Raw genomic sequence first — 13,123 nt, forward strand, 5'->3', positions numbered from 1 at the left:
AACCAAACTTTTTTGTACGCCATCACCAGTGGCGTGGAGTTATTTATCTTCCTATATTGCCCTTTAAAAAAAGCCATAACACAAAAGAAATAAAAAAAAAAAAAACAAAAAAAACCAAAACCAAGTTTTTGTACGCCATCACCAGTGGCGTGTAAAAAAACCAATTTTTGTTGTACGCCATCACCAGTGGCGTGTAGTTATCTCCCTCCCAAAAAAAAAATAAAAATCGCTCACTCTAAATCGCTCTCACACTCACCTTTTTGTTTAGAATCGTGTAGTCATATTATTTCGGCCATAGTACCTCTGATAATCTAAATTTAGTAATTAAATCATATCAGCATTAAATTATTCAAATCATACCCTGTAGAGAACTCCCTTCTCGGCATTCAAGTTAAGTAGTCTCAAAATGGGAAGGTTCCTGCTGTTGATTCTATTGATGCGTCCGGCGTTGGGGTTGTATACATCAGATTTTGAGGGGTTGTCAATGTTCACTCTAAGCTTTATGTTGCAAAGAGGTTCCTCTAAACCATTTGGTCTTTCTTGCTGATATTCTTCTTCTTCCTCCTCCATTCTTGGTGGCCTAATAACTTGAAGCCCACTCTCCACACGGACGATACTTCCCCTGTTATCATTTTGGCCCTTTAACTTTCTTGCTATATCTCTGCTAACACCGAAAGCTTCAGCCAACATCTGATCGTCGAAGCCACTGAAAATATTGTTGGACGAGTTGTCTTGTTCAAACCCCCTGGATGGGTAAGCTGACCTCCTTTGTTGCCTTTCTCTTTGTTGTTGGGGGTTGCCACCTAGGTAGAATGACTACAATGCAGATGTTATATATATCAGTCATTTAGATTTTTTGAATCTATGGAGTTTAATATTATGTGACTTACACATTTAGACGTATATTAATTTTGTGTGCAATATTCTTACCCTTCTATTGTTATCGAGTTGGTTTTCATTGTTGCTTGTGTCGAAAAGAGAGACCATGACAAGGGGAGTATCACCGTCGTTGTAGACCCACTTGGCAACTCCTGCAGGTGTGGCTACAATATCTCCTTGGCGCACGCGTCGGACCTTCTGATGCTGGTCTCCTTGTCTATATCTGCTCTGCTGGCCTTGTTCATGCTCACTCTGGAACTGTTGTTGTTGCTCAGATTGCTGAGTTGATTGGTATGTCTCTGGACAACCTGGGATAATTGTTCCATGCATACCCCTACCTGTTCAAGCATGCATAAACATATTTCATATCAATAACATAGGGATTTTATCTCACTTAGCGCTTAAAGAGTCTATAACCATGGTCCAGCCGGCCTATTTGGACATACAAAAATGAAACAGTAGATGAGAGAGAAGGCTAGCCTTGGAGAATGTAGGAAAGCTTAGGTGCGTTGTTGAAATGAGGCAGGAGAAGTCCTCTAGGCTGGATTGTATGACGAGTTACTGCAACACCGGCGCACTCCAATTGCTCGTTGTTCTCGTCCCAGTGTTCGGTAACACCAGCCTCGGACTGAATCCTACGAGTTGGTTCAAGTGCATCAATATTCTGGATACGGCATTGGCTTTGGGTTTCTCGTTGTGATTGTTGAGTTGCTTGGGCGTGGAACAAAATAAGAAAACAAACACTAAGTGAGAAAAGCAACGGAAGCTTTGCCATTGTGGGTGAATTAGTGACTAGTGACTACTACTATGAACACTTGCTTGTGTTTGATGTGAAGGGGGTGAATCGGGATGGCGTGATATATATAGTAGAAAAGGGTGGCTGTGGAACTGACAGATTGCAATGGTTGGTGACGTTCTTAAGCCATCTTTCACCAGGCATGGCTATGAAACTCTATCAGAAGGCGAGTGTACAAAGATACTAATATTAGTTTTGTCCTTCTAAGAGAAAGATTGATACCGTGGGCAAGATATGCATCCATTGTTATTAACACAACTTTCATCAAGTGGCTGTGCAGAGTTCATGATTAGAGGTTACTTTCTTTTTCTTTTTCTCCTCAATTTCTGATTGCTATTTGGTCATAACGATCGCAATTCAGGTGGATTAGGGGTGGCGACTAAGCAGTTTTTTAAATGTTTTGCTTGTTTGCTTTTCACTCTATTGTCGAGTTCTACCAAGGTGTTGAACAAAAGTGTAGAAGTATAAATCGCTCTCACACCTTCCTTTTCGCCTTCACTAGTGTAGACAAATGAGGATATATACCGTCACTGCAGTATAGTCCTTTTGATTTAGAGAATAGTTTGCCGGAGGGGTTAAACCTAATGTTAGTTTGTGAAAAAGATTAGAGCGCCACAAAATGAAAACAAGATTAGAGCGCCACAAGATTAGAGCGCCATCAAAAAGACCGGATTATGGAAGAGACAAATCAAAACAAAAAAAAAAAGTTGATAGTCAAAATGAAACTTCTCTCAAAGAATTAAGCGACAATACAAGGCGATGGAGGCCATTGAAAAAGAATCGACCGTGGGGAAAAATTCTATGAAAGTGAAGCGTTTAATCCTTCAAGGATTAAACTCAAAAAAAAAATTAAGTGAGACATTGGCATGGGAAAAAGATCATCAAATACATCGACTATGACACCTCAAGGAAAAGAATGGTACAAAACGCAAAGAAAACAAATTTTGAAAGATCAAATCTTCATGAATTCACGGACTCCTTCAAGAAATTTGCACTTTGAAGAGAATACGGAGAAAATTGATTAATTTGATTAAAATTTTAAATGCGTATGTATTTGATGTATTTTTAATGTATTTCTTTTTAATTTGTTGTTTTTTTATTTTCAATAAATGTTTTATTTAAATAATTAATTAAGTTGTTGGAATAAATTTAATCTTAAAATTGAAATTATAACAAAGAGATACAAATAAATCAAAAAATTTAAAAGGGTAGGATAGAATGGTAATTGAACAAATTAAGTTATTAAAAAAAAAAAAAAAAAAATAAAAACGCCCATTGTGAGTGGCGTGTAACTTATTATTTCAATTAATAATTCAATTGCATGCGCCATTGTGAGTGGCGGCAACAATAATTAACTTATTATTTAAATTAATTCACATTCCTACACGCGCCACTGGCTATGCAACACTAATAATGATTTTTTGATTTCCCGCCATTGTGACAAAATGGACTAGTCCAACGTTATAACGTTAAAATTATTTGCAAAAATAGAGAATTTATGAAGATAGCGTTATGAAGATAACGCGTTTTAACGTACCATTGGATCACATTTTACGTTAAATTTGATGATTTGCAGCACCATTGGACTTAGCCTAAGACCGCCAGAAATTTATGCGAAGTTTCACACTAAATATGAAGCCGATGTTAATTTCCAAATGTATTATTAGCAATATATATCGGAATTTCAGAAGTCTAACAAGCTCTGTGAAAGTTCGTTGGTCCATTGTTCTATAAAAAACTGTGCAGCTGAGACGCCGAGTCATCCTCGTAAATTATTAGACAGCCACCATTGATAATATTATGTATTCCCAATAAACATGAAAGTAACTTGGGACTTTGGGGGTTGGGACAAACATTCTCGTGGAAATATCTACTTCTGAAAAATATCATACAATCAGTGTCAATATTAACGGACACGTGGGATTTTATAGGAGCATTAAATCGGAGTTGCGTAGAGCAAGTCCAAAAACTGATATCTACGGATCTACCCGATCTATCAGACTACCGACTTCTTCAGATACGGGGCCACCAAGTTAAAGCATATATATGTATCAGGTGATAAACATCGATATTTACCTGATTTTCCCATATAAATGACTGATATTTTCGGAAATATGGAGGTATATTCCACCACGGAGAAAGATTAACGTGTCAGCATTGTGAATTGTAATGTTGGTAACGTGGTAACTTCGTTTGTCTCATTATTCGTTATAAGTAAACCTCAGTTGATTAAGAGAACACGAAACTCTCTCTCTGAAACTCATGGCAAACTTTCAGACTTGGTCTTATATTCTGAAACACATCATCATCATCATCCTCTGTTTTTTAATTATACTACCCATCTCATTTTCTGCTTCTAATGAGCTCAATATGCATGACCCAATCACTCTTTCAAGTTTCCATTACGTGGAAACCACCTTGAAACCTTATGAATGGCGTTATATAAGAGGTATGTGTGTACGTTAAACACTATATTTTATTAACCATTCACTCATTTATCAAAGTCTGAGGCGTTTAAATAGATTTGATTGAGTTATGTTTTTTGCTGCTTTTTGGTTTTCATTATATTAATTTAGTTTTATAGGTTTCTGCTTTACCTGTTTCATGAAATTTATATATTTTGTTGATATGGAAACTAGAACTGGCATACTGTTGGGTTTTTGGTTCATGTGTGTTCCTCGATACGGTTTATAAAGTGTATCATGTGTCCAGTGGTATCTGCATTTGATTGTCTTGGATACGATGAAATATATGTTGTTAGGCTATTTTAAATGCAACTTTTCTATTGCCCGTATGAATGCATGATACACTTATTTTACATCGTATAAGTTTATGATGAGACTTTGTACTGATTCTATTATCTATGCATCACTTCAGTTGATCTGCCGGAAAGTTTCTCGTCAATATCCATCAACTTAAAGTCAGACGTGGATATTGTGAGTATGCTTCCCCATCAGTAAGCTTTTTTACCGATACCAGTGAGATTTTTGTAGATGTGAAAAATTTAACATACTTGTGCACTTTAATAGGATTGTCTTTTTAGTCTTCCTGGTTTCTCTCATTCCGGAGTCATTGCACCTTTTTCATTCTCTTACAAATTCCGGATTGCGTGCAGGATAAAGGGAGTGTTAGAAAGATTCCGAAAAGTAAAATGCCTGTAATTTGCTTGCGAAATGGTGGTCTTCCTATCCCAGATGTTTTAGACATTTCCTTAACAGGTTCAAGTACCACCTCAATGCTGACGTTCGTAGATGTCTTTTACTTGTTTTCATGACTGTGCGGAAACATTCTAGGCACTGGACCTAGTATTTGATTGTTATCATATTCTGAGATTTAAAATGTACTCCTTGATAACAGAATTTTCATTTTTTTTATAAGAAAAGAAAAAAAAAAGAATATCCAGAACTATAAAAGATCAGTTCCTTTCTAGAAGATTCCACTTTAGTAACACTTTGTTCACCAATTATTTATTTTTCAATGCAATATATCATGGTGTTATACAACAGCTAAAATGAAACATAATGTTCTTGCAGTGTTAAGTTCTTCCTCTAATGAATCTATTGGAGGTAGTGAAGTTCTCCAGCTTGTGGAGCAGTGCCATCCTTTACAGAAAACCATAATGCTGATGATGACAAATGAGCAGGTTCTTATTCAGACTTTTGGCTTTAAGACAAAGTGAAAGAGATTGTCACATTTAAGTGAAGGAATGAAGAGTACTAACATAGCCTCATAAGTACACATTTTAGCAAGTTGTAAAACTTGGAATTTGGACAAACCTAATTGATGTATCTGCTGTGCGCTAAAGTTTAATCAGAAATATAATTATACACACACACACACACCCAAAACCTATCTTCTAAGTTTGTTTGATTGTTCCTAGTTATACTTCATAATTGGATACTTTAATGCATGGCCAGTTCCACTTAAACCAAAAGTGGTTTGGTGTATGAGTTCTATTTTGACATGTATAGTTACAGGGTGACAAAGAACCAAATAGTTTTCAGAAGGTTTTGTTTTGTGCAGATATCTTCAGGAGTCTGGTACATTGGGTTGTTCAATGGCATTGGATCTGCTAGAACACAGTCAAGGATGGTATTTATCTGCAGACATTGTGAAATCCTTTTGAGTTTGATTTTTTGCAGTATCCTCTTCAGATTATTCTTACGTGCCCTACTTTTGTAGTAATACTATTCTGCATATCTCGGGAATACACATATTCGTACTGCAAAATATTTGGAATTTGAATAGTCATATAGATCCTATACTTATGTTTTAAATGGGAGTTAAAGCAGATACAACAAGTGAAAACATTCTACCTGTACAAGACATTAATATCCAAGTTCCATACCATTAGAGATCCTAAATTAATTCTGAAAAGGTGGATTTGTTTGGGATCACCATCTTATGGAGAATGATAAGGTTTCCATCTTACTACCTTCTGTGAATGATAATGTGCCCTTCTAGTTTATTTTATAAACTTTTTTTACGAATTCGAAAATCTAAGGTTATGCTATGTACTAGATGTGGTTCAGTCCACTCAAATTTTATTAGTTTGAAACCACGTACAATTTTTGACTTCTAGGCTGTCCTTAATTAACTTTTGACCCTTTTTGTGTGTGTGTGTGTGTTTGGAAATTAGAAAAGTCATTGACATCTAATTCGCAGTTTGAGAATGTTATGCTTCTTACTATCTCCCTGCAACAATGCAGATAAATCGAGGCTCAGATTTCTCATTCAGTGCCAACGTAACTGTTGAAGGATGCTCAACCTCAGCATTTTGGGGTCAATACTGCAATCAGTCAGTTATTCCTCTATCTTGTGCTCAGTCTGATGTCTATACGAATATTACAAACCATTTTGATGCTGGCTTGTTCAACCAGAAAGCACAAACGGTAACTACATGTAGAAATTCCTTTCAGACTTCATGCATTGGTTACATAGCATCTGGGGGTTATTCTCTGGATGTGATTGGTATTGTAGAACAGTTGATGATTAGGGTGGTGAATGTCAGTCTAAATGAGAGTTTTCCAGCAAATAACACGGGGATCGGAATCCTATATGCTCGCCATGGTGCAATGCCATCAAGCTCTCTTCATGATTATGGTGTAGATATAAGTATGACCCCTTTGTTCATCCCATCACCAAAGGCTGGACGCTGGTATATTTCTATCCTACCTGTCAAGCAGACAAAAGGGCCTGTAGCAATGGAAGATAAGGATATAACTGTTCATCTTTGTTATTCCCTGGATTGGCAAGTAATGGAATGTCCTGTCGGAAAGGCTGGACCAAATTGTACATCGGAAGCTTACATGCTTCAGGTGGGACTTCTGTGTTCTTCTCTGCTCCTATTTTCGAAAACTTATCTTTTTGGTCAATTTCTGTTTCATGCATTTTTTTTTTCTGTTAATCATATGATAATTTGATAATTGATATGATCTTTGTTCCTCTTTCAAAGTCTTGGTTAAGCCTACTTTTCTGGTACATATCCACTATTGATGCATATTGACTATTCTGAGAATGGCTTTCTGCAGGCAGTCATTAGAAGTGGTGAAACTTACTATTTGCCAGTTGATGAGGCATCAGTGACACCACCTAAGTTCCTTCTCGATCCCCTCTTAAGCAACTCCTCTCTTGAAAAGAATTATGCCTGGACATACTTTCTTCTGGACGTTCTTCCTGGTGCAGCTGGAGGAAATATTCATTTCCAGCTTAATTCGGATCAAATATTGAATTATGAAATATATTCCAGATTTGGCGGTTTACCCTCTCTTGATAGCTGGGACTACTATTATGCCAACAAGACAAGTAGTAGCGATGGATCTGTATTTTTCAAATCGTATGATTCAAGTGAAAAAGCAGTCAGTTTTTATCTGTTATATGCTAAGGAAGGAACATGGAGCTTCGGATTGAGGCACCCTGTTCGTGCTGATAGCATACATGAGCGTCAGACTTTTATGTCTATTGCTAGGGAGAGATGCCCCAAAGGATGCTCTTCTCCCCATGGGAAATGTCAGAATGTCCTGGATACGAGTGGATTGACATTCTACAGGTGGGATATCCTACTTATTAACTGCATGCTGGTTTATCCTTTTCTGCCCAAGGACTGTTTAGGATTAGTTCTATGTCAATGTCCATATATGAGGCTGCATTTGTTATCAGTGCTAGTTTCATCTTAATGTAAATAACCACTCTATTTATTTTGCAGCTATTGCTCCTGTGACCGGGATCATGGGGGCTTTGATTGCAGCATTGAACTTGTAACACACAAAGGTGAGTTGCATTTTGACTTTCGTTTTTCTGATAATGGTTGCCCATTTTGTTTTATGAATCTTTTTTCTTCAATCTTGTTACTGGAGCACTGATGCAGGAAATCATCTAAGTTGGAGCAGTCCCTTCGGGTGGATTTCTTCCAGTTGTAACTTTACCATGTATTTTTAAACTTGTTCTGACACTTACGATGTAACTCAATTGGGTGGCTAATACTTGTCATAAACTAATGTAGGGCACATATGGCAATCAATTGCTCTGATAGCATCAAATGGAGCAGCTATACTTCCCGCTTTTTGGACCCTTAGGCAGAAGGTTAGATCAACATAGGAAATAACAGTGTTTAGTGTATACCACGGATTTGGTGATTGAAATTCTGTATTTGTGTTTGTTGACATTATAATCCCCTTTACCCTCTCTCCACTGATGTGCATGCAGGGCCGGCTCTGAGATTGTAGGGGCCCTAGGCCAGCTCATTGATGGGGGACTTTGTAAAACCATACAAAGCTAGCAAAAAATGATGTGTAGATTGTATGTGAAAAATAGTAAATTTTAAAAGATCCATATCATTAAAAAGTGTGTGGTCCAGTGGTGTTAATGTTGAAATTCCATCCAATCCATCCCTGTTCGACTCCCCATTAGAGCTATTTTTGCACAAATTGAACAAAATGGGCTATAATAGTATACTGGGGCCTTTTTAATGGGCTATGTCGTGGGGCCTAGGCGGCTGCCTGTGCTGTCTACCCCTCAGAGCCGGCCCTGTGTGCATGCTCAAAACAGTCTAAGTTCCATTTTTTCTCTAATTAATTTTACTAAACCATTCTTATGGTTCAAAATATTTGAATGACCTCTTGTTGTTTAGAAGATTAATGTTCATTTGATAACTATGGAATTGGATTTCAGTTCTGTGCTAAAATTTTCTTTAGAGTTTCCATAGGCAGTGACCCCGAAAGTGGGGATAGGGTGGTGCTGTTCATTCTATATTCCAAGCATTGTAGCAAGACTTGTAAACTTCTTATCTGCTCTTCAGGCATTTTCAGAATGGGTTCTATTCACATCCAGTGGAATTTCAAGTGGATTATATCATGCATGTGATGTAGGCACCTGGTGTGCTCTCTCTTTTCATGTTTTACAGGTAAGCAGTTTTTCCTTTGAGTTTTCTTTATGTTCACGACCAATACTTTAAAATATGGAATAAAGTATTCAAACAACAATTACCAAATGTTGTTTCCATAATAGATAGTTTCCGTATGATATTTAAGCGGTCTATGACATAATTGTGGTGTGGAACTGCGGATATATGAAAATAGACATTATTTGTATTGACGGCTCTGGGGATACTGCAGATAACATTTGTACAGGGCTGTAACTGGTGTTATAGTGTTATAGCACAACCAAGAAAACAGATTCAAGTTTACAAGTCTAAGCTCACGTATGAACGTTCATATATGTGATCACTTTTTGGCATTTTACCTTTATATATATAGGGGAGGGATCGTTTACCATGATTTTTTATACCACGCCCCTTTACAAGATGAGTTAAAAGCTAATATTTTGTGGATATGATCTACTAACTATAGATACTCCACAAAAATTTGGCTAATTTGGAAACCTCTAACTTATTTAAAAATTGTTAACAACTTTGAATTTTTTTTAACGGACTAGATTTTTCGATTTTGCAATCATCTTTTGACATTGTTAAACACTATAAAATGAGCTGAAATTTTGTGGAGGTTTGATCTTTATGGTTTGTTGGACATATCCACAAAAAATTAGTTAGTAGTTCATCTTTTTTTTAAAATTGTGGGGCATGGTATAAACCATGGTATATTGATCCATCCCCATATATATATAACTTGTCTATATTATTTAAAAACTAAGTTACAGTGACACTAAACATGTGTCCATGTCTAACACGGATAGGAAGTGACCGACATGGTGAAATACCAAAAAATTGTGGTACTGTATATCACATATAATATGCGTATGTGTCGTGTCTGACATTGATACATGGACAAATATCCTACAAAGATTATTTTTCAAATATGGCGTGTCCATGTAACATAGATTTAAAATCAATGGTCAAGGAAGTTTTACATGCTATAATGGGTGATAAGGGCTTTCAATTAATTGGACAAGACCAAGGGAGAATGACAAAAAATGTGGCTAAAAGAAGGGAAGGCACCTGAAAGACAAACCAGAAGTGGATATAGGATGAACACTTGAAAAAAAAATATCATCAATTTTTTTTGGTTGCTCTATCTGTAGTAGAGGCTTGCGCAATCTCTTTCTTTTAAATGGTCATATGAGGTGCACATGACTAGACATGTCTGCACATATGCTGACATGCATTTGTCGTTCAAACACATTAAGCAACTGTCTTTGTCTTTAATGTAGTGGTTTCTGTGTGGGGGGCACTCTCCTGTGTTTACGGCATCGTTAATTAGGGTTTTGATGGTGTCTACTGGCGTCCAAAGCACATGTCAATGTTATTGACCTGATATGTTGTTCATGTGTCCCAGCTAGACAGAGGCGGAACCAGGGGGGTTACTTTGAAGTTAAACTTCAAGGATTTTTATTTATTTTTCTCTCAAGGGAACCAAGCAATATTGCGCACAAACAAACAAGATGTTTTCTTTTAGGTTTTAATTTCCATTTTTGATATTTGAGAATGAACTTGTAGAATAAAAGAGTAAAAGAGATAATGGACTGTTAGAAGATATATATTTACCGTGTGAGAATGCTATTCTTCTTTTTCCACTCTTGGAAGTCAGGTTAGGAAAGAGGAGACATACTAGCATATAAAGGATTTTTTTTTCACTAGAAAACTGCTTGTTACTTATATTAGTACATAGGAATATAGTATATATAGTTGGTATATTTAGTAATTTTCGTCAGTATTGGTAGTATATATATAATATTTTTTTTCCCGAGAAAGTTAGGGGGGGGTGGGGGAGGGGGATTATAGTCCTGTTAGCTCTCCTTTGGGTCCGCCCTGCAGCTAGGGTCCCACGTATGTGGTCACATTTTGGGTATATACACTTCACCTCCTTATAATTGTATCCATTTGGTTTCAGTTTATGGACTTCTGGCTTTCTTTCATGGCTGTGGTGAGCACTTTTGTGTACCTTGCTAGGATTGATGAAGTTTCAAAAAGGGTAATACATACTAGTGTAGCAATTCTTACGGCTCTCTTGGCTATAACTGGAGCAACCAGGTAATGGAACCTAGAGCTCCTAGCTTTTGAATGAGCTGAATATATGTATCTGTGTAGCAGTTTTGGTTTGTTCACAGTATTTATCCTTGCAGATCGTCCAACATCGTCCTTGTTATAGCTATTGGGGCTTTAGGTCTTGTTATTGGCTGGCTGATAGAGTCCTCTACAATGATTAGGTCCCTGTCTTTTCCAACAAGAATAAGCTTAAATATTCTCGAAAGGTAAGCACACTTGTAACTGTTAATTTTACCAATATTGGCCAGATATAAAATGTTCTGGTCCACTAACCCAATGGATTTTGGTGAACACTACACTCCTAAAGAACTAGCTCTTGTATTTAACTTCTCATCCAGGGCTCCATGAGCCCCTGGATGTGTAGCAGGGTCCAGGCCTATGATGAGGAAACTGCTAAGAATCAATGATAAAATCACCAATCAGGCTATTAATTAAGGTTGTGAAGCAGCTTATTACAGCTGTAATTTTCCTGTAAATTTTTTTTCCAAGTAGAGTGTTTTGATTAGTCAAGTTCAAATGCATATGAGGAAGTATAATTCATGTGTCATGCACGCTTTCTTCCTTGCTTGAAATTTGAGTAACTGATAACGATCTTCCCTAAGCTAGGTATATAAGTTCGTAAGTGCCTTCTAGCTTAGTTGGTAAAACCTTTGGGTGATGATACCAGAGGTCTGGGGTTCGAACCCCACTCACACTATTGAGTTACTGATCTCTTTAAAAACAGGCTTGCCTGCACATTTTTAGCAGGTGCCGACTAGCAAAGTCGGTAAAACCTTTGGGTGATGATACCAGAGGTCTGGGGCTCGAATCCCGCCAACATCAAAGAGTTACTGATCTCATTTAAAACAGGCTTACCAAACAAAAAAAATGGTATATAAGTTCATTATGTTCCAGCTTCAGCACACTCTTGTGCTCAAAATTTCGGCCTTGCCTGCCGAATAATTATAACTCACACATGGAGATCAAGTTTGAAAAGCAGTCTGTTTCAAATTTAAGTGTGATTCCTATCTGCATAATTGTTATACATGGGAATGTGAGCGTTAAGTTGCGCATCCAGAAACCTAATCAAGATACTATAAAACAAACTGTTCTGTGGAGATGAAGGCAATTTTATGAATGCTGGTTTTGTTCCTTGATAAGGCTAATACGCGAGAAAGTTTGAATTGACAGATGGCAAATGATCAAAGATAGGGTTTACAACTTTTTCAAGACACTACGCAGTCGTTTCCGCTGGATTTATATTCTGTTGGGTTTTGTTGCATTAAGCTTAGCTGGATTAAGCTGGAAATTGGAAAGTGATGAAAGTTATTGGATCTGGCACAGGTATGATTACACTTGGATAATCTAAACTCTGTGTCTTTCATATGTTGTTCTCTCTCATAATGCTCTTAGAAACGATCACTGGCAGTGTTTGGCATGTCAGCATTTATACATCTTCATTCTTCTTCCTCTGCGCAAAAGTTGCCGGTGTAATTGAAATAAATCAAGAAGGCCAGAGCGCAACTTATGAACTGACCAGACAAAATTCTTCTACAAGAGTATAAACGAAAAACCAAAGCAAGAGTCATACCAAAAGTAAAGTGTTAAGATAGTGCGTTATTTGTACATACCAAAAAGGTGCTGTTCTTTTTGACGCGTAAATTTTTTCTTTATTTTGTAGAAGAACAAACCTCCCTATATCAAGGGGATTATAGGTAGAATATTTATAATGTTACCCAATTGTAATTTTGTATGTACTGAATAAGTAAGTTAATTTCAGATTATTGTCTTTTCATCATGTTACCAGAGCAACATCTACAGTATATTCCTCTTCGATTTTGTTGCAATTTAATTTTCAGTACTTTCCCAGTGCTTGCAATTAGAAATGCCATGGCGTGTTTATCAGTCTTTGTTCAATTGTTTCTGCCATCCAGAGTTAATGATAACCAAGCATTTAAATTTTCTCTGAG

General features: G+C 36.9%; 2 protein-coding genes across 5 annotated transcripts; one reads left to right on the top strand and one right to left on the bottom strand.

Moving 5' to 3' along the window:
- Positions 1-343: 343 nt before the first annotated feature.
- Positions 344-1,716, bottom strand: LOC147513456 (11S globulin seed storage protein 1-like). Its single transcript, XM_086596502.1, has 3 exons — positions 1,360-1,716; positions 931-1,217; positions 344-816 (listed from the first exon to the last, which is right to left on the bottom strand). Exons 1-3 carry the CDS (start codon positions 1,652-1,654, stop codon positions 355-357), a joined length of 1,044 nt encoding a protein of 347 aa, XP_086452628.1. The 5' UTR covers positions 1,655-1,716; the 3' UTR covers positions 344-354.
- Positions 1,717-3,830: 2,114 nt separating this feature from the next.
- On the top strand, positions 3,831-12,951 carry LOC147513457 (transmembrane protein-like protein). Of its 4 annotated transcripts, none has more exons than XM_086596506.1 (15): positions 3,831-4,124; positions 4,553-4,611; positions 4,791-4,893; positions 5,209-5,318; positions 5,699-5,767; positions 6,385-6,993; positions 7,207-7,724; positions 7,881-7,945; positions 8,043-8,087; positions 8,178-8,257; positions 8,973-9,077; positions 11,020-11,159; positions 11,252-11,380; positions 12,345-12,497; positions 12,583-12,951. In XM_086596506.1, exons 1-15 carry the CDS (start codon positions 3,938-3,940, stop codon positions 12,716-12,718), a joined length of 2,508 nt encoding a protein of 835 aa, XP_086452632.1. In that variant the 5' UTR covers positions 3,831-3,937; the 3' UTR covers positions 12,719-12,951. The 4 variants fall into 4 exon arrangements, with proteins under 4 accessions (XP_086452632.1, XP_086452633.1, XP_086452634.1 ...); XM_086596508.1 differs by having other exon boundaries at positions 3,915-4,124; positions 4,553-4,631; XM_086596507.1 differs by lacking the exon at positions 8,043-8,087.
- The last annotated feature ends 172 nt before the right edge of the window (positions 12,952-13,123 follow it).

The sequence above is a fragment of the Coptis chinensis genome, chromosome 3, assembly GCF_015680905.1.
Source record: "Coptis chinensis isolate HL-2020 chromosome 3, ASM1568090v1, whole genome shotgun sequence".
Classification (NCBI taxonomy): Eukaryota; Viridiplantae; Streptophyta; class Magnoliopsida; order Ranunculales; family Ranunculaceae; genus Coptis; species Coptis chinensis.

Bases quoted from the DNA above. Each gene is read 5' to 3' on its own strand.
- LOC147513457 (XM_086596506.1), top strand. From the start codon at position 3,938: ATGGCAAACTTTCAGACTTGGTCTTATATTCTGAAACACATCATCATC. The intron at 8,088-8,177 runs GTTGTAACTTTA...AAACTAATGTAG, and splicing joins CTTCGGGTGGATTTCTTCCA to GGCACATATGGCAATCAATT. The intron at 8,258-8,972 runs GTTAGATCAACA...TCTGCTCTTCAG, and splicing joins TTTGGACCCTTAGGCAGAAG to GCATTTTCAGAATGGGTTCT.
- LOC147513456 (XM_086596502.1), bottom strand. From the start codon at position 1,654: ATGGCAAAGCTTCCGTTGCTTTTCTCACTTAGTGTTTGTTTTCTTATT. The intron at 1,218-1,359 runs GCTAGCCTTCTC...ATGCTTGAACAG, and splicing joins GCTTTCCTACATTCTCCAAG to GTAGGGGTATGCATGGAACA. The intron at 817-930 runs GTAAGAATATTG...TCTGCATTGTAG, and splicing joins AACTCGATAACAATAGAAGG to TCATTCTACCTAGGTGGCAA.